The following is a 23,954-nucleotide window of genomic DNA, read 5'->3' on the forward strand; positions in this document are numbered from 1 at the left end:
GACGTGACGTGTCCCAGCACAAGTATGAACAATGTACCTGGGTGGCCCAGAAGAGGAGATGGCATTTCTAGAAGCCTCTTCCCTGCCTGACACTGCAGCTTTCCCTTTCGTCTCCACATCCCACAAGGAACATCTGAGAGAGCTCAGGGTTAGAACTAGCGAAGTATTTATGCTAGAAATGTAATGTGGAAACACGTAATTCTTCCTGGAAGGCTTCATGGTGGAGGGGCCATTTGCAATGATTCTTCAAAGTCTTCGAGTATTAAAAGCAATTTTTATCAATTCCTAGAAAACATTCTTTTCCCGCAGCTTAATTTACATAGCATAAACTATACTTTTTATGATGTGCCTTAAGAACACCAAACTGACACCCATAGATGCATCTTCCCAAGCACTGACGCTGCAGGAAATCAGGGATGTAGGAGATTTTCACAGGAGGAAACAGGAAAAGGCACATCCGGCCGAAAAGCCAGCAGAAATAAAGGCACAGAGGCCGACCGTGTGTTTGGGGAGGATGAAGACCGGCCTGGTTTAGCTGGAGAGGTGCTGGTGGGGGGCGGGTGCCGGCAGGACAGTGGGGAGGAAGACCAGGGAGCACCCCGAATGCCACGCCAAGCGGCCTGTTTTACTCCAGGGCACGCCGACCCGCATGGAAAGTGTCGGACGGAGCCGTCTTGTTTTGCCAACAGTGGGCAAAACGGACTGAGGGCCAGAGCGGACGTGGGGGCCACTCTGACAGCACAAAGGGAAGACTAGAGCTTCGTCCATCCGGAGAGGGGAGAAAAGGATGTTCCAGAGAAGGAACCAGAACTGCCTGGATGCGTGGCGGAGGAGACGCGCAGCCCACCTGGAGGCCGGTCTGAAGTGGCCGAGGAGAGCTGAGATGAGCCATGTCGTGGGGGCGCCGCTCTGTGGACCGAGTGACTCTCAGGCTTCCCGGGGCCGGGGGGATCCCTGGAGTGGCCTCGGGGGGACACCGCCTCTCCCAGGGCCCCCCGTGTGTCTGGCCCTCTCCCGGCTCATCACACTCCACCCGGTGCTCCTGTCCCCCGCGTGTGACGGCTGGGAGGCGGAGGCGCGGGGCCCGATCACACCCGTGACACGGGTTCCCGCGGGGCTCGCACGCAGATACACATGTGGGGGACAAACGCCTCTGGCCACGCTGAGAGCCTCCGGGGTGACCGTGAGGATAACGCCCACGCAGCTGCCCTGGCGACAGGGGTGTGTGACGCTGAAGGGAACCACTCACCGGTCCTTCGGCCCTGAGGACCCCAGGAAGTGAGGATCACAGGGAAACAACTGTAGGCTCCGGGAACCTTAAACAGCCCCCGGGGAGCGGCCGCCGTGTTCTCGGGACTGTATCTGTCCCTGCCTTCACGGAGGCAGGCCACCTCTTGAAGACGGGGAGGAAAAAACATGGACTCGGATGTAAAGGGAGAACTGTTTTGAAAAGCCAACGGTGGGAATGGAAAAAAAGTCCTCCCTAACATTTTAAAATGCCTTATATACTATCAAAGGAAATCATCTATTATCCTGAAGTGTGCACTTGATTGAGTGTACTTGCAGAAGCATTTGGAGAATTTTAGAACATCTTAAAAAAAAATAGAAGGCGGTCAGTGGAATGACGGTGTACATGAACGCAATACTATGTCTGAGACGGAAAATGCCAAAGACACGTGCCTGGGTGCTGATAGCAATGCTCCCTCTCTCAAGCTCTCAAAATCACCCGGCAAAAACAACAAATCCACGAGCGGGGGAGAAGACCAACATTACCATCTTTCTTTAAGACCTCACTGCACACCTTGTAGACAATTTCTTCTTTATACCAACACAGAGACACATTCCTCAAAAGCAGGTTCAAAATTTAGAGAAGAAATGACCCAAGAATTAATTAACTAAATAGGAGAATGAAGTAAACAAAGGAAAAATTATCATCAAAATAAAAGACAAGAAACACGATTAAATTAGGCTTCAAAAGACCCGTGAGAAACCCATAAAAGGCGTAATATGCATTTACCTGGTTTTTATTCTTTCATGATTTAATTTCTAATTTTATTCACTACCATCTGATAATTGCATGAAACACTTATGCTAACCATGGGCAATTTAAACTGTTTTAATTTTTATTTCAAGGCCATGGAGACAAAGGAACCTATTTATTGCCTAAGGGGATTTTTTTTTTTTTTTTAACAAAAATTAAAGCTTAATCTTTCATGTTTTAAAGCATGGACTGTTTAAAATAATTTATAATAATGCTGTAGGGAGACTGTGCCTGGGTATGCAAAACTGAAATGCTAAATTTACAATTATTAAAAAAAATTAATAGTTTGGGGGATTGACTTGTCCCTTTCAAGACGGGATTGGTCTGAAGTGTAGGGGACAGCTTTAAAAACAGGGTAAAGCCAAGGCCTGTGCGGGACCCCATGCGATGGGGCATCAGTGCATTTCACAGATGGACTGGGCTGCTAGTGGTACGTGATGACAGGTCCTGTTTTTTATTATTTAAAAATAAATAATGGCATTAGCCTTGAGAACTACTTCACACACCTTTCATCTCATAGAAAATTGCTCTGATGAAGTGGGGGGTCATGAATTCTACCAGCCACATTTTCTGTGACTCGGAAAAAGTCCCTGGTGGAAATTAGAGAAATAATTTACTTTCACTTAAATGCCAGATTTTTTTGGTTAACTTAAGAAAAATAATTGACATGTAGATTTAAAATTCTTGCTGCTGCTACAGGTCAGGATTCTAATGAGATACTTTCAGCTGTTAAGCAAAGCATTGCTCAGTAGAGAGGAGAAAAACCACTTTCAATGGTGCCCCAGCAGAACTTAGGGAAGGGCAAAACGCCTCTCCGAGAGCAAAGGTAAGGACACTTGGCTGTGGGGAGGAGGGAAACAGATCTCAGGACACATTTTCCCTTTCGTTAAGAGCTCAGGAAAAACCTGAAAATGGTCAAATGTGTTTAAAGTTCCTTAAACACACAGGCCATCTTCCTCCGCTGTCTGAGTACCCCCCACCGGAAAAAGGTTCCAGCGTCTTTGAGCTGCTGACCCTACTGGATGGAAAGCACGTGAATCCAGGGACATGGAGCCCCCCCCCCCCCCCCCCCCCCCCCCCCCCCGCTGCCCCCAGCACCTTGGCTTCCTTGCTGGTGAGTGATGGTGCCAGCGCCCTCCCACCTTCTCGCTTGCTTGCTCTGTCTTCACCTGAATGCTCCTTCCCTAGCGAACCAGGCGGCCTCCAGCTCCCTTCACTGTCCACCACGGTCGGTCTGGTGTGTCCTCACAGCACCGCCTGGCCTGGCATATATGGGGCGTGCTGACCTGCTTGTTGTCTGAGATCCCCGAACCAAGTGGCAGACTCCTGAGAACAGGGGGCACGTCTGCTCTGCTCCCTGCCCCCCCCGGCCCCCCCGCACCCGGGCCAGGGCCGGACACCAGACAGCCCCTCATAGCTGGTATCTCTCAACTCCGCTGTCTACACTGACCAACTCATGTCCTGTGTGCACTTGACTTCTTAAACTGACAAGTCTTCTTTTAAAGAACGAAATGTTCAAATATTAGTTCTGATTCCCCAGAGCCAAGGCATATTCCAGCCCAAATATCACAATGGGAGAACATATGCTAATAAAGCCAAATGAACTCTCACAAGCAAACAACAGGCCATGTATCATTAGCCAAAATATCCACTTATGATAATGGTCCATCTCTGGAATGGCAGAACAATTTCTATGTCACTACAATACTCAATATATCAAAGTTAAAGACTTTTAGGGCTGATGGTCCAAACTGTAGGCTAAATGGCCCCTTGACATTTAAGGACAAATTTTCTTTTTTTCCCTACTTTATTACCAATAATTACCAATTATTTCCTACTTTATTCCCTTTATTATGATGTGGTCAGCTTCTGCTGCTTACTCTTGATAAAAGGAAGAGAAGATGAAGACCAAGGTTGGAAAAATTATAATTTACTTTTGCCAAATATGGCTAACATTGATTTGCCTTTTTTTAAAAAAAGCTACTAATCCTCTTTATTTTTATATAAGCAAATAAAAAGCAATCAGATTATAAATGACTTTTAATTTCTTTTCTCTCCAAGTAAAACAGAGTTAAAAACATCAGCTTCTGAAACAAATAATGCAATATATGTTAAGAAAAAAAAAAAGAAGACGACGACAGCAGGAGGGGAAGAATGAAGGGGGCTAAATCGGAGGGGGAGACGAACCATGAGAGACGATGGACTCTGAAAACCTGAGGGTTCTAGAGGGGAGGGGGTGGGGGGATGGGTTAGCCCGGTGATGGGTATTAAAGAGGGCACGTTCTGCGTGGAGCACTGGGTGTTATGCACAAACAATGAATCATGGAACACTACATCAAAAACTAATGATGTAATGTATGGCGATTAACATAACAATAAAAAAATTTAAGGAAAAAACCCACCAGCTTCTGACTAAAGATACAATAAAATGTGTGTATGATACTTTGTGCTTTTTTAATGTAATCATTCCATAGTCCCCATAGGGGAGATAAACGTCCTTATTTAAGAAAATGCTTTTCAATCTGATTTATAAAAAAGGTAAATCAGCGAGGTCAAATGTTTAACTTGCTTTTAAGAAGTCACTACTATCTTTATAAAGGGGAATTTATGTCAGAGATGCCTATTTCTTTTTTTTTTTAAGATTTTATTCATTTATTTGACAGACAGAGAAAGCGCATGCATAAGCAGGGGAAGCAGCAGAGGGGGAGGGGGAAGCAGGCTCCCTGCTGAGCACAGAGCCCAACACGGGATCGATCCCAGGACCCTGGGATCACGACCTGAGCCGAAGGCAGACGCTTAACCGACTGAGCCACCCAGGTGCCCTGAAAAATATCTATTTCTTAAACAGGGTCACTGGAGGATTTACTTAAGTAACAAGTTTATGTACTGCATTAGAGTTGTGACTTAATTTGCTGGGAAAAAACCCAAACAGCTGAAAGTTGGTATTTTGGAAATACCATCTACTTTGCCAAACAAGGCCCGCATATGGTAACGGTACATTTTGGAAGACATTTTAGAGAACCAAGTGAACACAGCTCTGTGCTGCTGCTGGGGAGGACAGGGCCGTGCACGATGAGTCCCCCCGGCCTCTCCTGAATGTCTCTGCGGCGTGTCTCTGCAGCCTGGACTCAGGGAAATGTGTGCCATACCCAGGGTTTCATCACCAAGCCACAGGCTTGGCTTCTGAGGGGGGCACAGGCTCCCCGGGCGGCCCCACTCCTTCCTGTGGTCAAAAGCCTTAAGAAAGCCGGCCTGCCATGTTTTTTGGGTTCTCCTGAAAGCGAGCCCCGCACTGGCCCACGGGAGTTTCTTCAACAGCCCGCTCGTGCGCTGGGCAGAGCCGGCAGAGGGCCGTGGGCTTTGCAGGGCTGGGAGGGAGCCCGGCCAGGGCCCGGCAGTCCTCCTCCATGCACCCGGGGGCGGGGGGAGCCTCATCTATCAAGGCCTAGAAAATTGAGAGAGGAAGAAAAGCCAGCAAAACAGTTTTTAAGACACAAATCATGGTATCTAAGCAACCACATTATGTCTGGCTCGGATGAAAAGAAAAATGGCATCTGGTTTTGAATAAGGCGACAACATTTCCGAGGAGAAAGACTTTAAATTGCATCGCCCAGAAGGCGACCGGGAGCCAACAACAACGATGGTCCTCTCTAGACCGTGGGTTTTGAAAGCCAACGGGCAGGGGCAGGACGGAGCGGCTTGGAAAACAGGATGCCGGAATGACTAGCGATGCTGAGACGCGGCAGAGAGTTCCTGAATGGCTAAGGACCACGACAAAGAGAGCCGCACACACAGGAGGGAGAGAGGGAGGCCCTTCCTGGAGGCGCCCGCTGGAGCGCTGACCGGAGCGGGCGGGGGCCGGCCACCAGCTCGGTGGTGGAGTCCCTCCCAGAACACTCTCTTCCCTGTCTGCCTCGGAAAATCAAACGCACAGGCCTCGGCGCTCCGGGTCTTTAGGAAACTTCACACGGGTCCAGTCCCCCCACCCTCGACGCCCGCAGCCCGCGCTGGGCGCCGTCCTCCCCATGTCCCCAGAGGGAGGGCACCCCCTTACCGGGACTGGTGAGGGCTCCCAGGGCACTGCTCGTGGTGGACAGAGGGTTTGCATTGGTGGTGGTGGCTGAGGTCTGGGCCGCGGCCGCGGCGGCCGCCAGCGTTGCCAGGTTCTGTAACTGCAGAGCATTCATGCCTGTGGAGGGAAGAGAAACGCCACCTTAGCAAGAGGCCCGCTTGGCCGGGCTCCAAACATGAGGGCAGCCGGCGAGAGCAGGGGCCCCGGGCAGCAGGCCCTGCGAGGGCACGCTCTGCCCAGCTGCCTTGGTGACTCGGGCGCCCCCGTGCTTCCCAGCGGAGCCACCTACTGCATGCCCGGCTGCCTGTCCGCACCCAGGATGCGTCCCCGACCGCCCCCTCCCAGGGCTGTGGAGATCATTGGGAAAGACGAGGAAGATTCTGTGTGTGCCCTGGCCACGCAGCTGTCCGGAAACCGTGAGCCGGGGGCTGGGTGGCTGCAGGACGGGCCGCCAGGGAAGCCCACTGCTGGCACCGAGAAGGTTAAAAGCTCCTGCTCTGAACTTGAATTGCTGTGGCTTCCTGGTGCTGCTGCTTTACCAGCTGTGGAACTTGGGGCGAATGGCTTCCTCTGGTTTCCTGCTTAGTGAGCGGCACTATTCCCTGCTGCTCACCCCCAAGGGCAGGTGCAGCTTAAATGAGATGAAGAACGCAAACCGCTTAGCACTGTGATGGGCACAGCGTCAACACCCGTGTTAGCGACTCTTATGGATGTCCTCTCTCCACACCTACTGTAAATGTGAACCCGAAAATGTGACCATGATAGGAACTCACAAAACATCTGAGGAATAAAAAAAGGAAGGAATAAAAACAGCAATGCTGTCTATTTTTATCTGTAATACAGTGCCTGTATTTGCATTTTCGTGTTTTAAAGAAGGACCGCCTTTAACCAGAATCGATCTCTGGCTAGTGAAAATGAAGCAAAGAACAGCAAAGAGAAGTGAAACTTTGCAAGAACACGAGGGTGGGGGATCAGCTGAGCTCTGGGGGTGTCACCTGTCACGGGGAGGCTGCCTGGCCTGGGGGGGGGGCTCGGGGGTGGTGCCCGCATCGCCTCCCCACCTCTGTTTCGCAACCCAAGGCTCTCTGAACATTCAGTCTTTGTCCGTGATTCTCTCTGCACAGTTCTCTCCCTGCACAGAGGAATTTTATACAGAAAGATACTAGTGTTAAGTAATCCGCTTAATTTTATTTTCTTCTCATGTCTCAAATCCAGGTACTTAATACATGCCTACTGAGAAAATTTAATCTGCTTTAGAGAGGCTGGCCAGATCACGGCTTCCTTCCGTGTTGGGGGTGGTGGTGGATGGAAGGGTGAGAGAATGTTCTAGCAACATACCTGTGAAAGCCCCTAGCCACGGGCGTGGAGCCCTCCACCTGAGCATGACTGGGAGCACAGCTGCTAGGCTCACTGACCCTGCTCCTCCAGCCTGGCTCAATCACAGGTCACTTCTACTCAGCAGAGAGCTCCTGATATTTTTGCTGCAAAACGGCTCCTCATTTTGCTCAAAACGACACTCTGTCTTCTTCCAGGAGACATCCAGCCTTCTTGGCTTAGGGGGTAAGCCAAACACCTGTTTTTCAAAACCCACTTAGGGCCTGGGGATGCTTCAAAGCAGGACACAAGTTTTTGTGGAATCCTGCTAACCTCTGCAAGGAAAGTGCAGACTTCCACCAACCCTGTTTTCTCCAGTTAATGCAACTGGAGTGAGGAACCAGTTCCCAACCCCGGCCCCCCACATTTCTGCTTCTCTTGATGCAGAGGCGTCCCTTCCTTCACCCTGTCCTGTGTGGCCAGGGCCTGGGCTGCACAGCTTTCTCTGTTAGCGACTAAGAGCCACGATTTCCTAGAGGCCATGCCTCGACAGGGGCGCCCATGGTGCTGAGAAGTAGAGCAGGTGCCAGGCAGGCTTCTCATGCTTCACACGCGCTCCCTTCCTTAGTGTTCGTAACAAACCCGTGGGACCAAGTCACTCGTGGCCCTCTCCACACCACAGGCAGAGAAGACAGAGCCCGGAGAGGTCCAACCCTGGGGAAGCAGAGCCTCTCACAGTGAGCCCGGCCTCTCCCTGCCACCGAGGCCTCCCCCCGAGTGCTCCTTCTGGCCTTCTGGTTCCACTGCGGCTCTTCTTCCCTCCTCTTCCTCAGGGCGCTTGCTCTCCACTTACTTCACTCAATTCTGCACCCTGAAATTTAGGGAGCATGGGGTGCAGGAGAGAAGGGGTGGTGAGCACAAGACTTCCGAAGGAAACGTGCCCAGGGCACTCGCAGTCCACGTTAACCAGGTCTTCCCACTGGCCACCGCGGCCCAGCGCACGTCCGACGGCGGGCACAGGGGGAAGCTGCAGGGGGACGGCCGAGCCCGGCACCACCAGGCCTCAGTCCCGCTTGCCGGCCGCCCCGGATCTGACGCGCAGCCTTCTCAGCGCTCCCTGCTTGGTTCGGGGCTCGGGTCCCCAGGAGCAAGGCCCAGGTGTGTGGTCTCCAGCGGGAGCTGAGAACGGAGTTAGCCAGGAACCGGGCCACACCTGTGTCCTGCATCTGGTTCTCTAAATCACAGAATCGATCCTTTAATTTCTTTTTTTTTTAAAGATTTTTATTTATTTGAGAGAGAGAGAATGAGAGATAGAGAGCACAAGAGGGAAGAGGGTCAGAGGGAGAAGCAGACTCCCTGCTGAGCAGGGAGCCCGAAATGGGACTCGATCCCGGGACTCCAGGATCATGACCTGAGCCGAAGGCAGTCGCCTAACCAACTGAGCCACCCTGGCGCCCTCGATCCTTTAATTTCTTAATGTGATTTCCTTTTCCACCCATTACCAGAATCCCCAACATCACAGATCCACCGGTTCCAGATTCCTCGGGGGACAAATAGGCCGTGACCTCCTTCTGGTGAGGACCGAGCATGTTGCAGGGCTGTGTCCCTCCTGCGCGGTCCTCAGCTTTACTCAGGGTTCTTAACCGCCGTCCCCCAAGGGGAGGCCGGGGGGCTGAAATCACGTGAGAAGCGTGTGTAGCATGGGCACCACGTTCCTGGTGAGAGAGCCTCGAGGTGAAGCAGCTCCCACCTACCAAGGGGCATGAGTCCTGGCAGAAAATCATCGAGCTGGAGGCCTGGGCTCGGGCAGCGGCTGTGCCTGGGGTGGAGTGGGGCTTCCGAGGAAACCTGGGCTCGGAACGGACTGTGCAGAGGAAGGGAACCGAGGACAGAAACAGCTCTAGCTCCTGTTCTGAAGACGGATGCACAAACAAGACCGTGCAGGGAAGCCAGACGAGCCAGGGACTCTCCCAGAACTTCCAGGCTGAGGCTGAACCCCAGGGGCACGCACACTGAGCTGGGACCCAGGAGCCTAAGGCAGCGGGTCAGCCCCCTCTGCAGGGCTCACTGTGGGCTGGCCACGGGGCAACAAGGCTACCACTCCCTGCGGCGTGGCCTTCTGTCCGGGCCAACGGAGGCCCAAGGCTGGTCCTCTAGTGTGTCCCTGCGGGAAAACAGCCTCCCATGGGGGGTGAGGGCCTTCTAAATGCTGCTGGCCCATCACCCTGGTCACAGGGCCAGTCCTGGGGTACGCCGAGCCCCCGACAAGTTCCCCTGGGGCACAGGGATCTGGACCCTTCCCTGCCAACAGCACACGAGCCTGGTGGCGGATGCTCGGCTCTTCCTGCCCCCTGCTGTGCTCCCACAGCCAGTGTGGACATCACACATACTATCGGTCCTATTGAGGGAAGGGCCTTGGGGGCCCATGCTGCTTCCAGAAAAGCCGCCTGCCCCGGGTAGGGACAGCAGCCCCGTAGCTACGCACGTGAGGCCCTCGATCCTCTCCCTCTTCAACCACACCGGACCGTCTGTGGCAACTCTGGTTCTCCGACGTCAAGCATTTGCACACTCAACCACACTGGCCTCCTCTGGGCCCGGCCAACACTGGTGGGGCTCTCTGCATCCCCATTTCGGTTCTTTCCTGTCGTTCTCTTGTGTCTTTGGGGTGTGTGAGCCACCCTGTTCCTTCCTCGCTCAGCTCCCTTCATGGACCCTCCGGGTCATCTGCCCACCGGTCACCCTCTCCGTCACCCCCGCACGGCGATCTGGAGGGGGCGCCAGACGGAGCGGCCTGGCCAGGGAGCTGGGCCCCAAGCCTGGGGAAAGGCGGTCTCCCAAGAAAAGCAACCGCTTTTAACCTCACCAAGCACTCTGCTCCGAGGGGCGTCACAAAAACCAGGGGCAACAATCTGGGTGACTAGAAATACAAAACATTTAAATACATTTTATGAAATCCTACAGCGTGCCAAGACCAAGATGGTAAAAAAAAAAAAAAAAAATTGGGAAATATAGGCATTCAACTTTTCATTCATTACTTGGGAAAAGAAAAATCCTTCTCCAGACGAAGAAATGATGTACAAAACAGATGTGCAATATGCCTACTTGAAATTTAAGATTTAAAAAAATTATTTATAAGGAGAAGGGCATGAAAATTTAATTTAATGTTCACCTTAGGTAATTTTGTGTCTTATTGTTCATAGCAATTACCATAAATCTGCATATCAATAAGCGAGAACAGATGTCAGTTGTTACAAGTGCTTGCCAATCAGGTCTGTTAAAAAGTGACAGATGGGTGGTTATGGAATGTTCTCATAAGGCCTATTAGCACATTCGCAGTGAGAGGGTGGGAGGCTCCGCTCCAGGAAGGCCCGGTGATGATCTTCGTGAATCCAGAGCCCCCACCTCGCGACTCAGGTGCCTCCAGGCGCGGAGACCCTCAGCCCTCCCGCGCACTGGCTTCTGCAAGGGTCTCCCCATCTTGTCCTCCTGTCCCAGACGTGCTGGGGCGGCCTTCTGGAGAGACAGGATCCCGCACCGAGGAAGGGAGAGCAGCTTTGCTGTTTTGAGCAAAGAACTGTGCTGTACGCTCTCCCTGTTACTTTTAAAACTTAGGCCAGATTTTCCGGAAGAGAATTACTACCAGCTTTGCTGACTCGGCGGAGTGCAGCAGTTCTGTCTATCAACAACACGTAGCTCCGTAAATTGACAGATAAACTCTTCTTCTTTGTTGCTCTGTAAATCTTTAACTTCTTTAAATGACGCCTCCGCATGCTGGGCGGGGGGGGGGGGGGGGGGGAACCAACCCAAAACCTCCCTAACAAAACCCAGCCCACTCTTAACACATGTGCAAGGCCTTACAGAATGGAGGGAGGCAGCTTTCCTGTGTTGCTTCTCTGTGCACCATTTTGGAGCACTCTCTGCGTCCCTGATCTATGGCTCGGATTTGTTATTTGGCCCGTGAAACCGTTTGCAGAGGAAGGTCACTGCAGTCTGTGTTTGGGCGAACATATCTGCACTTGCTGAGACACGGAGCACCGGTTTATAGCTTTGGCACAGTCTGGAGCTCAGGGTTCGGATGTGCCTGAAATGTGGACCTGCCCCTTCCTGGCCCAGTGACTTGGGGCACGTTTGTGAATGACTTTCTAATCCTCGGTTGCCCCACCTGTGAAGCGGGACGCTTGTGCTCCCTGGGATCTTTGTATCTTGGTCCATCCTGTGCCCTTGCCCGCTGCTGTGGTCTCACAGCGTGATTATTTAACGCTTTTCTACTTCAGTTTTTTCAACGGCAGTGGAGTAACGAAGTGCAGGTTTTGTCCTTGGCGCGCTGTGAGGATAAACTGCGTGATGATTTCAAGGAGCGCTGTTAAAAACAAAATTGTGAACTAGGACCCCTGCTTATCTATCTAGCGCCGTGCTAGAGGAACGCGGTTAGAAGAGAAACTGATGACCGAAAAGTCACTTTTCCCTAATTCCTTCTTCTTTAGGGAAAAAAAAAAATCCAGACTCTTAGCCCAAAGTTTCTGAGATTTCAGAAATTCATGGGACAAATATCACAGTTGAGTGAGAAATGGACAAGTTTTTCTTAGAGGTTTTAAGAGGGAAAATAAAATCAATCAACTTTAAGGATGCGTAGAAAGTATACGTGAAAGCATTCAGCTTCTAAAGATTTGAGCCTGATCTAGTTTCTGCTCTTAAGTTCTATATTCAGTAAAGGTTCCCTTCTATAAAATCACGAAGCACAGGTGAAGTTATTTTTAGTTTGAAAGGGAAATGGTAAATTATTTTGGGGAAACAAGTATAGTTGATGCCTCCTTCCATTTTATTGAGACAAATACTTCATGACTTGTCATCAAAAATTTTTTTCTTTTTTTGGCTTTATTTTCTGCTCAAACAGAAAGTGTTTTACTCATTCGAATGAGACATTTCAGACTTCAGTGATAAACTTCAATCTCCTGAAGGATAGACTGTTGTATTTTGAGAGCTGTTCACAAAAAATTATTGCTGGTTTCTGAAATGATGTTTCTCTCTCTTTGGTGACAGTGTTCCAAGCCGGACTGCTTGAACTTTACAAGCGGAATTTATTTTATGGCGCCATAAGACGTAAAAACTGCATTTGAATCATGTAGGTGCCCATTTGAACTGTGCCACAATCTCAGCCCCTCAACAAGCATTTTAACCTCAGGTGGGATTTGGGATAAGTGGCCTCTTGGATTTCGTCCTATCGTGTCTACCGGATGTTATGGACCATGCGCTTGGTCACATGTTTGAGTGTACCAACTATTGCCAAATCCTCGACAACTCAATCGTGAAGATACTGTCATTAAGTTTATATAATGTTTCCTTGGCTTAGAAGGTAAGGCTAAAGTCAAATTGCTCAATTGATAAAAACAGGGCGTTGAACTTAAACTTCCCTGGGAATATATCCAAAATATCAATTTGCATTTGTCGATTTATAAACGTATTCACCCATCCACTCCAAAATAGTCAGTAGCACCTCTCAGCAGGGCCAGGCTGAGTTCCTCTTGGCTTGAGAGTGTTTGAGGAAAGGAAGGAAGGAAGGGCTTTAGGGCACCCCTCCCGTATTATGTGGGGTGTCAGGGAAGACTCCTTATTTTTTAAAGATTCATTTATTTTAAGAGAGAAAGAGGGAGAGATCGCGAGAGCGAGTGGGGGGGTAGTGGGGGAGGGGCAGAGGGCTAGAAAGACTCTCAAGCAGATCCTGCACTGAGCACGGAGCCCAGCGTGGGGCTCAATCTCATGACCCTGAGATCATGACCTGAGATGAAATCAAGAGTCAGATGCTCAACTGACTGAGCCACCCGGATGCCCCAGGGAAGCCTCCTTCAGAGAGGTACTTCTATTACCAGTTCACTTTATAATACTGGTCTGGATGACTGGCAAAGACAAAAGTTAAGTCCAACTTTGGGAGAGGATGAAAGAGCAGGAGGCCATATAACTTGATTTTACTGGCAAAAAAAAAAAATACATATACATATATATATATATATATTTATTCCAAACCAGTGTTTCAAATAGGAAGATGAAACTTGATTTTCCCTATGAATGAAGAAACCACCTTTCTGGCAATCGCCAAGCAGATGGAGCCCTGACATCGACGTCCTTGATCTAAACGTTCAAGGTGAGGGTAGATAATGGACTGCTCAGCATTTGATTTCACAGCCTGTGCAGACTTAGTGTGCTGAATTTTAGATGTTGAAGGTTCTCAAGAACGGGGTGTTTTGGATGGCCCAGAGCATTTACGGAATGCCTTTAAATTCGCCATCTGCTCCATGCACCTTCTAAGGTGACTCCCGGATAGCCTTAGTTTCTAAATGAGCATGCAGAGCATGTAAATGCTAACATCCTGACCTGTGGCTGGCAACGCAGAGGAGACCACGGTCTAATGAAAAATGACAGGGCGCTCTGTCCACCCAGGAAGATGCGCTTGGCAGTTGCCTCAGGACCCAGTGACCTTCTCTGCATAATTCAACTGTCAGAGTGGGATAGCCGGAGGCTTCCTCTAAGGAAAGACCCTAATTTTGGATCTGGGTGGGTCCATACCATTAGAAGGAAAAATAAATCTTGCACTGGCTGAAAATACGACAAATCTTCACATTTATTGTAGAGCTAGCCATCTGGAGGTTTTCTCTTTAAAACACAGAGAACTCCCTGGATATTTTACTGTTGTCTCTCCAGTTCCTTTCGCAGAACTAAAAATTCACCATTCCGGGTGATCCTTAGGCTCCAAGGCCAGCTTCCCAAAATGTATTCATAAAGATGCTGCTGAAAGATTGAACTACTTACCATTTTAACATTTATTTTTTCCCTAGTACACCAAAAGCAGTATTACAATAAAACACACTGGCAGTGTCAGGAGATTTAAAGCCCAGTGAATAATTCTGCATTTTTTTTTTTTTTTTTTTAACTGTAGGCCAGTATATTCTGTCAGACGACAGGTTCCCCTTAGCCTGTAGGGCTGTAGGGGAAGGCTGGGCTGAGGATCACAGAACACATGTGAGGACAAAGTCCTTCCAGATCCATTCAAAGTGAAACAAACAAACAAAACCAAGGATACTTTTTTAGAAAAAAAAAAAAAGAGAAAAAAGGAGTTTTCATAGTGACAGGAAAAAAAAAATCTGGCTTCTATTCTGTACCGTCAGGTTTCATTTCATTGAGTCAGGGTGTCCTTCATTAAAAACAAATGGTGCTTGATTCTAATGTGCCAAAAATCTGTTCTTCTCCTTGCCCTCTCCCCTCCATCTTTCTGGAATCCAACGAGGGAAAAGTGTCCTTGCTGTTCCTCACGGCAGGTGAACAGCACCTGTGTTCTGATGGATTGTGCGGGCCGCCTTCCCTGGCCCCATGGAAGTTAGGGTCGGAGCTTGGAAGGGGACACCGTAGGAGTGACCTTTCACTAATCACTGTACCTCAGTGACTACTGGCATAGCTCATTATACAAAGAAATCCTTTATAAGCCAGATTTCAAATCCAGCCCTACTTTGATTTTCTCGAGAACAAAGATCATACTTGCACATAAAAGCTTCTGATGTATACTTCTGTCAACTGGGGTACCAAAGTAAAAAAAAAAAAAAAAAAAGGCACCCTGTTAATTGTCTATGGTTATCAGGGGACCGCAAACTGTATCAAAGATAGGCCTGCAATCTTGGCTTTCATTATGGAGGTCAGAATATTTATTGACTGCTTCTTATTAAAATTTTAGAAGGACGTCAATCATTTTGGCTGCCCTGGATAGAAGGAATCTTATTGGAAATTCCCCAGCAATCAATCCCATTAAAAAACAAAACCAGCAGACAACTCTGGAGGATATGATGGAGGGCTTCGCAGCCCCTCCGGCTCCCACAGTTCGAGAAGCCCGAGGTGGGAAAGCAGCCCCCCAGCAGCGGACTCTAACTGTAACACCCGAGTCCGAAGGCGAACACGGCTGCTCGTTGCTCTCTGTTCTTCGCTTTTCTTGCTTGTTTTCTTGGCCCTCTGAAGCCACCCAAATTCAGACAACAGCACGGTCCAAAGCAAAGGCATGTGTCATGACTTACCAGCCATCTGCTGAATGCCACTGAACGCACCCAGGTTGCTGGAGGAGGTGGCTTGCTGCAGAAGCTGCAAAGGGAGGGAAAAGCGGACTGTCAGACCAAAGTGGAGACAGGACCAGGCAGCTTCCGAACCAGGGGTGGGGGGGGAGGGGCGTCCAGCTTCCTGTACATTTATACAGTCGCTTGCTGCTTCCTATTCATGGGCCAAAGGTTCCCACAGTTGGGGCTGTAAATCCATATTAATGTCTAATCTCTATTAAGAAACACAGACACCAGGAAAACTCAGTAACACTGCTGCCTTAAAAGAATCAATTTAGTCTTTTTAACAACCAGGCGTTACACCTATTGAAACCAACGCGGCGTGACTCACGCGGGCCCTCTGTAGCCTAGCGGTTACCACAGCTCAGCTCTGTCAATTAAGGCCCACCCCTCGGTCCAACGGCTCAGCGGCCTTCATCCTCCACGGGAAGCACCTGGATTCATGGACTCTTGGGCCAACGGAGACATCACTACGGTAACTACAGACACACACATACCTATGCACACAGCCACACAGGTATGCCTGTGACCACAGACCAAGACAACGGTCACCCATCGGAAGCTGGTCTTCACTGGCAGAGGGGAACATACAATTTGTCAGGATTTAGAAGTATCTGGTGTGATGTACAATGACACTGCGTTACAGGTATGTCAGCATCTTTTAAAAAAAAAAAAGGTTAACGCCCCTGTCTCTGCATTTTTCCCTGGCGCTTTCAAAACCACATCTTACCCCCCAAATCAGTGGGTACCACAAGGTAAAGCAAGTGGTTACTGTTGTAAAGTGCTGAATTCAGCTGAATGATAGGTTAACTTAGGTGCTATACTGTTAACCTAGGTTTACTGATACCCTCTTTTTGATAAGGTAGATCAATGCAGGCTTCGTCTGGATGTAGGAGCACATAGTTATCTCCTATGCACAAACGTACACAGGTACCAAAAAGGCACAGATTCACCAAAGTTATTATTGAGAAATGTTATGAGACTATGTGCTTAGGAGAAACAAGACCCATTTGTGATTTTTTAAAATAGCTTTCAGAATTTAGTTGGAGCACTGCAGAACCACATGGAGAGTCATTCCTCTGGGCAAGGGTAGGTTTTTTTTTCAGTTCAATACCAAGCAAAGTCTACAACTTGGACAGGACTCAGAAATGGGCATCTATCCACTGACTTAAAAGCATGAAGTGGAATGGAATCTCAGTGGCTGATTCAACCTGAGTCTCAGTTACAATGATATTATGGGGATTAAGTGACTGGTACCAGAAGAATGTGATGTTTACTCATCCCTCCTGACTCGCTGAAATGCACTGCCGAGGTATTACACACAGACTCAGACACGCACACGAGGAACAGTGAGGAAAAAGGAGAAGCTAGGGATTAACCATTCCGACAGAGAGAAATCCCTTCCTTTGGTTTGACGTCGTGGGTTTCCCATTCTCTTGTGGTTACAAGCCCTTACTCCCTCTCCTACTATGTATGCTTAAAAATTAAAGCGAAGTAAAATTAAATTAGCTTTGCAGCTCTTTTGAGGAATTAATACTACCTAATGAGGTATCTGGAAATACGTGCAGTGTCCTTAAACTATTACCCAGGACTCTATCCACTGATAACCATTCTCTGGTGGGCTGGAGTCAGAATCTACCCCTCAACCCACAAGTAGGGAATGCCTTAAAGGCTCTTCCAAAGAAATGGGCTTCCAACTGAAAGGGGCAGAACAAATATGGCCGAGAAAGAATCTGAGCCCACGGTAGGAGCAAACATGATTAAGATCATAGAAAAATATGTTTTTATAAACGAGGTTGAGTTGAACTCTGAATTCTTTATCCAGGGCACAGAAATAATTTGCAGATGCAGTCAAAGAAACATGTGCCAGAGATTTTTGTCCTCTGTGAGCCACGGGAGAGGTGCCAGAAAACTGGGGACAGGAGCAGGTGTCTCGGTTTTTAGAAACGATGGAGCAGGAAGCTGGATTCTTAGAAATTATGAAAAGGTGAGCCTGACATCAATCTCTGATCCCAATTCTGATATCCATAAACAGATGGCTTGTGAAAAACTGAAAAGCACAAGTTTGGGAAAAACAACTGACTGTTAAGCTAGACTCATTTCTTGTTTCACAAAATCTTAGACTGAGAGACCAAGAAAACGCTATGGCAAAGCAAATACAGATTTTTAGCAGGACCTCTGACGAAATCGCTCATGATGTCTTTGTGGATATGACTGAGAAATGGCTATAAGGTGACGGTAGAGTCAGTCAATGTCTTTATTAAAGGCTCAGCTGAAGATGGGAGAAGCGGGTGCCTCCTTCATGAAGCAAATGTGTACCGAGTAGGTAGTACAGCCAAACCCCACTGGGCACGGGCCCGGGTGGGTAAAGGGAAGAAAATGAGCCAGAGCAGAGGGCTGAAATCCCGCTCGACAGACGGCTAGTGGCTCGGTCTTGGTGCAGTTGCGTAACCTCTCGGAGCCTCTTTCCTCCCCTATACGGGCAGGCTCTTCTTACTGTTCAAGGTCAGAGGGAGGACAAACTGCGCAGGCTCTGCTACAGAGTAAGCCTAACGGATCCCGCAGTCCCAGAGGGACAGTTAAAATGTCAGGTGACAGAATTAGGAGAGAACACACACGCATGCACGCTCGTACACACGGGCACACCCCGAGAGGCTAGGACACCAGGCCCAAACTTGTGATATGAAACTATAGTAATCAATGTGAAGTCCAGCCTGTAGGTGCCAAAGCAGAGAAATGGGGTAGACCACCAGGATTTAGCAGTGGTTCATGTAAAAATAAATAAAAAGCTGGACCCGTGTTAGCTGCCTTCCGCCTCACGCGTGAGTGACATGGTTAGCACGAGGACCCCTCTCAGGCCACGCAAAGATATTTTAAAGTCCACACTAGGGGTCACTGCCCTGTGCACTGTTTAAATTTTACCAGGGGAACTGACTTACATTCTGGTCACTGGATTTTACTAAAGACATCGACGGAGATGGGGTAGGGTAGCACAAGGAATAACAGGAACATGAAAGTTTAAAACAATGTAATGTAAAGGAATGGTTGAAAGAACTGGGTTTATTTGCCCTGCAATAGGATCTCATTTTTGGGTTCCGAATAGATGGGAGAAACGTCTGATTTTGTCAGCGCGGTTCTGCAGGGAAGGGCCCGGACCACCGAGTGGAGGGGCCCATGGGGCTTCGCGGGGAAACCTCCATGGGAAGTGCTAACCTCTGGGGCCACACCTGCCTCGGGGTTGCCGAATCACTGTCAAGCGTGCTACGTCCCTTCTCATGCAAGATGTTATGAGGTCTCTGAAACACACCGGTTAGCAATTTAGCCTCGTGGGACTCGGCTCAGCCTTCATCTGGCCAGAATGAAATGAGTCATGTCCTCATGCTGCTCAGGTTACCTTGGAAAAATTTTCTGCATCAACGCTGATTTCAATAATTTCCTGAGATTCAAAATGCCCCCACATGGAATTCTTTCGAGAACTTGGTGGGGGGGGGTGAGGCGGTTTCGGGAGGCACAGCGGGGACGGCCCCCCTCTGCCCTCTCGGCGCCCACGCGCTGGCGGGTCCCGCACTTACCGCCAGGTACTGCGGGGTGAGTCCGCCCAGGCCCGTCAGGTTCCCCCAGGTGGCAGTGTTGAGCTGCTGCATCTGCTGTGCCAGCTGCTGCTGGAGGCGACGTTGCTCCTTGTCCTTCTGAGTATCCGCGAACTTCACTACGATGGGTGAGGAGCAGCCCTGTGGTCAGACACAGCGGAAAGTGAAGAGGGGGTTACCGCCTGGCTGAATCCTCTCATGACACTCAGCCCTGGGGCTAGCTCTCTCATCTCAACTATCTCGGAGCACACGGAACCGTCTGAACGGGTTTTTTTTTTTTTTTTTTTAACGGTCTGATACTCCTTCTTCTTCTCTGACCAGTACCATCAAGAGAAACTTCCAGACACTGTCACTGGTTTCTCTGGGGATCTGGTGGTCGGTGAAGCCATTTGCTTTCTTGCTCTGGTTATTAAACTGCCTCTCCTCCTCTCTTCGCATGTCTTCCTCCAACCTTTCCAGGACCTCCTCAGAGACAAGAGACCTTATCATCGTTCTTTAATTGGGCTTCCTGGTGCGCTTGTCTGCAAGATAGACTTGTCTGTGTGTCTGCCTGTTTCCGCACGTGAGCAGGGGACAGAGGAGGAGAGAAGCTTCGATGGGAAGGAAAACGTCCCTCGTTCATGTATTTATTTTTTCACTCTTCCCAATTGTCAGTGCTGCATTTTTGAACTTTGGAATGCGGGAGTCCTCCCGACCCAGCACTGCAGATAGGGAGACGAGGGTTTTGTTTTAGGAACGCGGATGAGGGCGGGACAGGTTCCGAGAACACAGGCATGGCCCAGGGTAACTGTCCGTGTTTTCAGAGAGGTCTCTCTTCCTTCTCTGATGGACCTACTCTGTCCACTCTGCTCAGGGCCCCTGCAAGCCACCAGGCTCGGAAGCATATTCTAGTGAAAGGAGCTGTCTCTGAAATGGCAGGAGGTGTCTACTTGGCTTCTCTCGTCAACGGATCTCACCATTCTAGGTGCTTCTTTTCAGTTTTCATTCCCTTTAAAAGGCAGTGAGTAAGGGCAGTGAGTGAGTGCATGGCCAAATGTTATAAAATAGGACGAATTCATGTCTGAGATGGATAAAATCATTAGGGAAAATAAGGGCCTGCACCTCCAGCATGAAGACTTCCCTCCCTGAGCCCCTCTGGAACATTCTTCACTCAGTCAACACTCAGCAGAGACATAGGCTCCTCCCTCCCTACCCTTCTCTTTCTTCCTACGGCTTGCCTACACACCTCATCACCATTAAAGCCGTTAAATTTTGCTGAGGTAAAAAGAAGTCATTCTACCTAGGTGATTAAAAAAAAAAAACCTTTCATTGAAACTCAGCATGATAATAGACCTCTCTCTCCTCTCAGAAATTTTATATTCCTACTTAAATGAGCTCGCTCTCTCTCTCTTTCCCTTACCTTCGGGTCATTTTTCTTTCTCCTAGAAAACAAACCTGCGTGTGTTTTGTGTTTTATCACCTTGGGTAGTTACTGGGGATGGAGCTGTGAATATGTGAGGCTACCGTGTCCGTTATTACCCAAAATAAAAAAAAATATGAGAAAATCGAGGTGGCTGTTTCAGTTTGAACTTCCAGCGTACTGGTCTTCAGCTCATAGCCACGGCCACAGGACAGAATGTTAAATGTCAGTCAACCGCATGAAAATAATATTTCCACCACTTAAAAAATCTATACTTCATTTTTCTTCTCTTCGTTGCTTTAAAGAGAGCAAAATACTCTGAAGATGGAAATTATAGAGAGGGAGGGTTTTGTATGGAAAGGGTCGTTACTGTTGTATCAAATTTGTTCCATAACAAATCACAGCATCTCCTCCTAAGAGTACATTTAGTATTTTTTTCTTCCTTAAATACCAAAAAAAAAAAAAAAAAAAGGAAAAAAGAGATAAAGAAGCAAAAAATTAGGCCCAAAATAGCTTGTTTAAACCAGAAAAAGGAAAAACGGGATGGGCGTAGATTGGAGGAAAGTTGAAAAATAGAAGGTACAATATAAAAATTATTTTAAAGAACATGTTCTTTTAAACTTTAACATTCAAATCATTTTGAATTCAAATTTCTTAGATAATACATCTTGGTTAAAGATGTGAGCCAGAGTCCTGAAAATAACAAAATTAGTTAAAAAAAAAAATCCAACAAACTTCGGTTGTACAACTAGAATGTGATTGGCATACTATATACAGTCTTCCATTTAAATGTCAGTATTTTTTAAATTCAACAAGAAATTTCAGTGTCTGAGGGCCCCTCTGTCTGAGCATGGGTGTCCAGATTTTAAAAACAAGTGCACCAAATTTGATTTTTTTAATAATAGAGATCTCTATAGCAATTTCTATAGCAATTCTCTTATAGCAAATTCTTTTCATTCTGAGCCTATTCTTCTTTGGTTCTGGCTCATACCCAGGTCTGCACTACGTTCCTGAGCTCTCTCCCTGTAGGAACACAGGAGAACACAGACCAGCATCCTCTGCAGCTTTACTCAGGGGGGGCACTGATGGAGGAACTGGGGTTAGAGCTGAAAGAATTTAGGTTAAAAAAATCATCTAAGGTACAAATCACTAAATTACAGGAAATAAAAAGGATTAAGAATGAAACACATGTATGGAAGATAATAAATACAGGTGAAAACTTTTTTTTTCTTCCCTAACTGTACTTTCATTTTTATCTCCAAACTGAAAGGTAGCTGGGATTTAGACTGATCCCCAATAATGGAGCAGCCGGAGAGAAAGTGGGGACAAACACAGCATCAAGATGTGACTGCATGTCGTACAAGACTGCATCCCTAGGTATTTCAAATCCTGCTAATTATCTCCTATTGTGGCCGATTTTCACCTGAGCTTGCCTTCAGGTAGGGGGGTGTGAGTGTCTTAAAAATGCATTGCACTGAAAGGAAAACACAGTGATTATATAAGATATGTTAGGAATATCAAAGTCAAAATGAAGCTCGAAAAAGACAATAGGCTTTGCAATGCTGATATCAAAACTCAGAAAAATACAGTAAACACTTAATGACAAGGCCATGCACACTCCTTTCCCCCCTTGTCCACCCACCTTCCGCCTCACTGTAAAAAAAGTTGCCCACAAAACATGACGCAGAATGATCACTTAGCTCCCAGCATGCTTTGGGAGATGCAGCATTGCAAAAAACAAACAAAACAAACAAATAAAAAAATAATAAAACCCCCCAAAAAACGGAGGTAAAAAAAAAAAGCGCAAACGATCCATAAAGAAATTTTTGCACATTAAATAAAATTGAAAATATTTTGCTTTTCAGAAGATGAAAACGTAACTTCAGGTAACACCACAGGGCCACCTCCAGAAAAGCTCACCCATACACAGATATACAGAGTACAGAACATGCACTCCCAGATGATTCTACCAGACAATACAGAGTAACAGCATATCACTCTTGGAATGCTTTTGTGCAAAATTCTGAAAGGCCAGACCCAAATCACAGACTAGAAGTACAGAGCCATCTATCTACGTGTGTGGGCGAAACACCCACATCAACGTATCGATCTTCCCCCAAAGCCAATATCTCTCATTAGGAGACCAAATTTGAGCCTTTATGTTTCTTTTATCGTGCATTTTTTGGGTAAAAAGACAAATCTAATTTTTCAAGGGAGTCTCATACATTAACATTTTCACTGGTTAAACAGTGTAGGAGAAGTATTAATTGTCTCCCAACATTCTTGATGCAAAAACACAATTCTGTTCGACTAAAGAGAACTTGACCCCACATTAAAAAAAAGAAAAAAAAAAAGAACAGAAAAAAAGAAAAAGGGAAAAAAAGAACCCTGTGACTGGCACAGGGCAGGCTGCAATTTGGAAGGAAGCCTGTCAAGGCTGACTCCATACCAACCCTGGACCAGGAATGGACTGGATCCTTTAGAGGTCGAGAAGGAGTCTTGGTTCAAATTGCATCATGATGTTACGTTGCAGGGCCTGAGGCCAATGCAATAAAAGGCTCAAAAAAATAATGTACAGCACGTGGAAGGTTTTACTAAATGCATTTCAAGTCATTAGGGGAAAAATTCAGAGAAAGAGAGACAGCGAGAGTGAGAGAGCGAGAGAGAGGATGAATATGAATGAATGGAAGAGATGGTGAAAGTGTCCATCTGTGATTGTCATGTGAACAATCCGCACAGGAGAGATCTGCTTTCCCATTCCCCATCATTTGCACAAAGAAAACAAAGAAAGGGCAGATGATACAGTACCTCCATGGTCTGAGACTGATGCATGGCTTTGATTGCATTCTGTGCCATTGCCCTTGTAGAAAATGTGACAAACGCACAGCCTGTGGGAAACAAGGGGACAGGGAGCAGGAAAGACAAAAAACAACAAGACAAAAGGGTTGGACGCTTGTTAAACCAACACAGTCTACGAGAACTGCCACAGGACGCCACTGTTCTCAGTAGTACATAAAAATCAACAACTTCTCTTGGTTTTATCTTAGTTTGCTTTTTATTCATAGTGCTGACTTGCTAATCTGACCAAAGCAGAAAGATTTATTTATTGACTAGTTTATTTTTTAAAATGGAGACGAGGGGAAAGTGTTGGGCACTTTTTTTTTTTTTTTTTTAAAGCCACGGGGGGGTTTGAAATTAGCAAGATCTAGTTTGCATTTTCTAAAATAAAAAGTAGCTATTTTACATTTTTCTCCTTGGCTGATCATCTTTACTTAGAGCATCCACACATTCGGGCTTTTGGATTTCAAATTCTAGCGTTGATTTTTAAGCAGCAAATAATAAAATCCTCACACCAAGGGCAAATTAGCAAATAAATGCCAAAGGCTCAAAATGTCAGCAAATAAATACATCTCATCTCTTCTGGATAGTTAAAACATATATATGTATA

General features: G+C 47.6%; 1 protein-coding gene across 12 annotated transcripts in view; it reads right to left on the reverse strand.

Moving 5' to 3' along the window:
* Nucleotides 1-23,954, reverse strand: part of CELF2 (CUGBP Elav-like family member 2) — a 797,242-nt gene that overhangs the window by 37,502 nt on the left and 735,786 nt on the right. For 11 of the 12 annotated variants that reach the window (XM_027593429.2, XM_027593422.2, XM_027593424.2 and 8 more), the window contains 4 exons: nt 23,315-23,394; nt 19,090-19,248; nt 15,482-15,545; nt 6,096-6,230 (listed from right to left, as the gene is read on the reverse strand). In XM_027593429.2, coding sequence (XP_027449230.1) covers nt 6,096-6,230; nt 15,482-15,545; nt 19,090-19,248; nt 23,315-23,394 — 438 coding nt within the window. The remainder of the gene's footprint in view (nt 1-6,095; nt 6,231-15,481; nt 15,546-19,089; nt 19,249-23,314; nt 23,395-23,954) is intronic. The other variant, XM_027593432.2, reaches the window with a different exon arrangement.

Source organism: Zalophus californianus, chromosome 9 (assembly GCF_009762305.2).
Source record: "Zalophus californianus isolate mZalCal1 chromosome 9, mZalCal1.pri.v2, whole genome shotgun sequence".
Lineage (NCBI taxonomy): Eukaryota > Metazoa > Chordata > Mammalia > Carnivora > Otariidae > Zalophus > Zalophus californianus.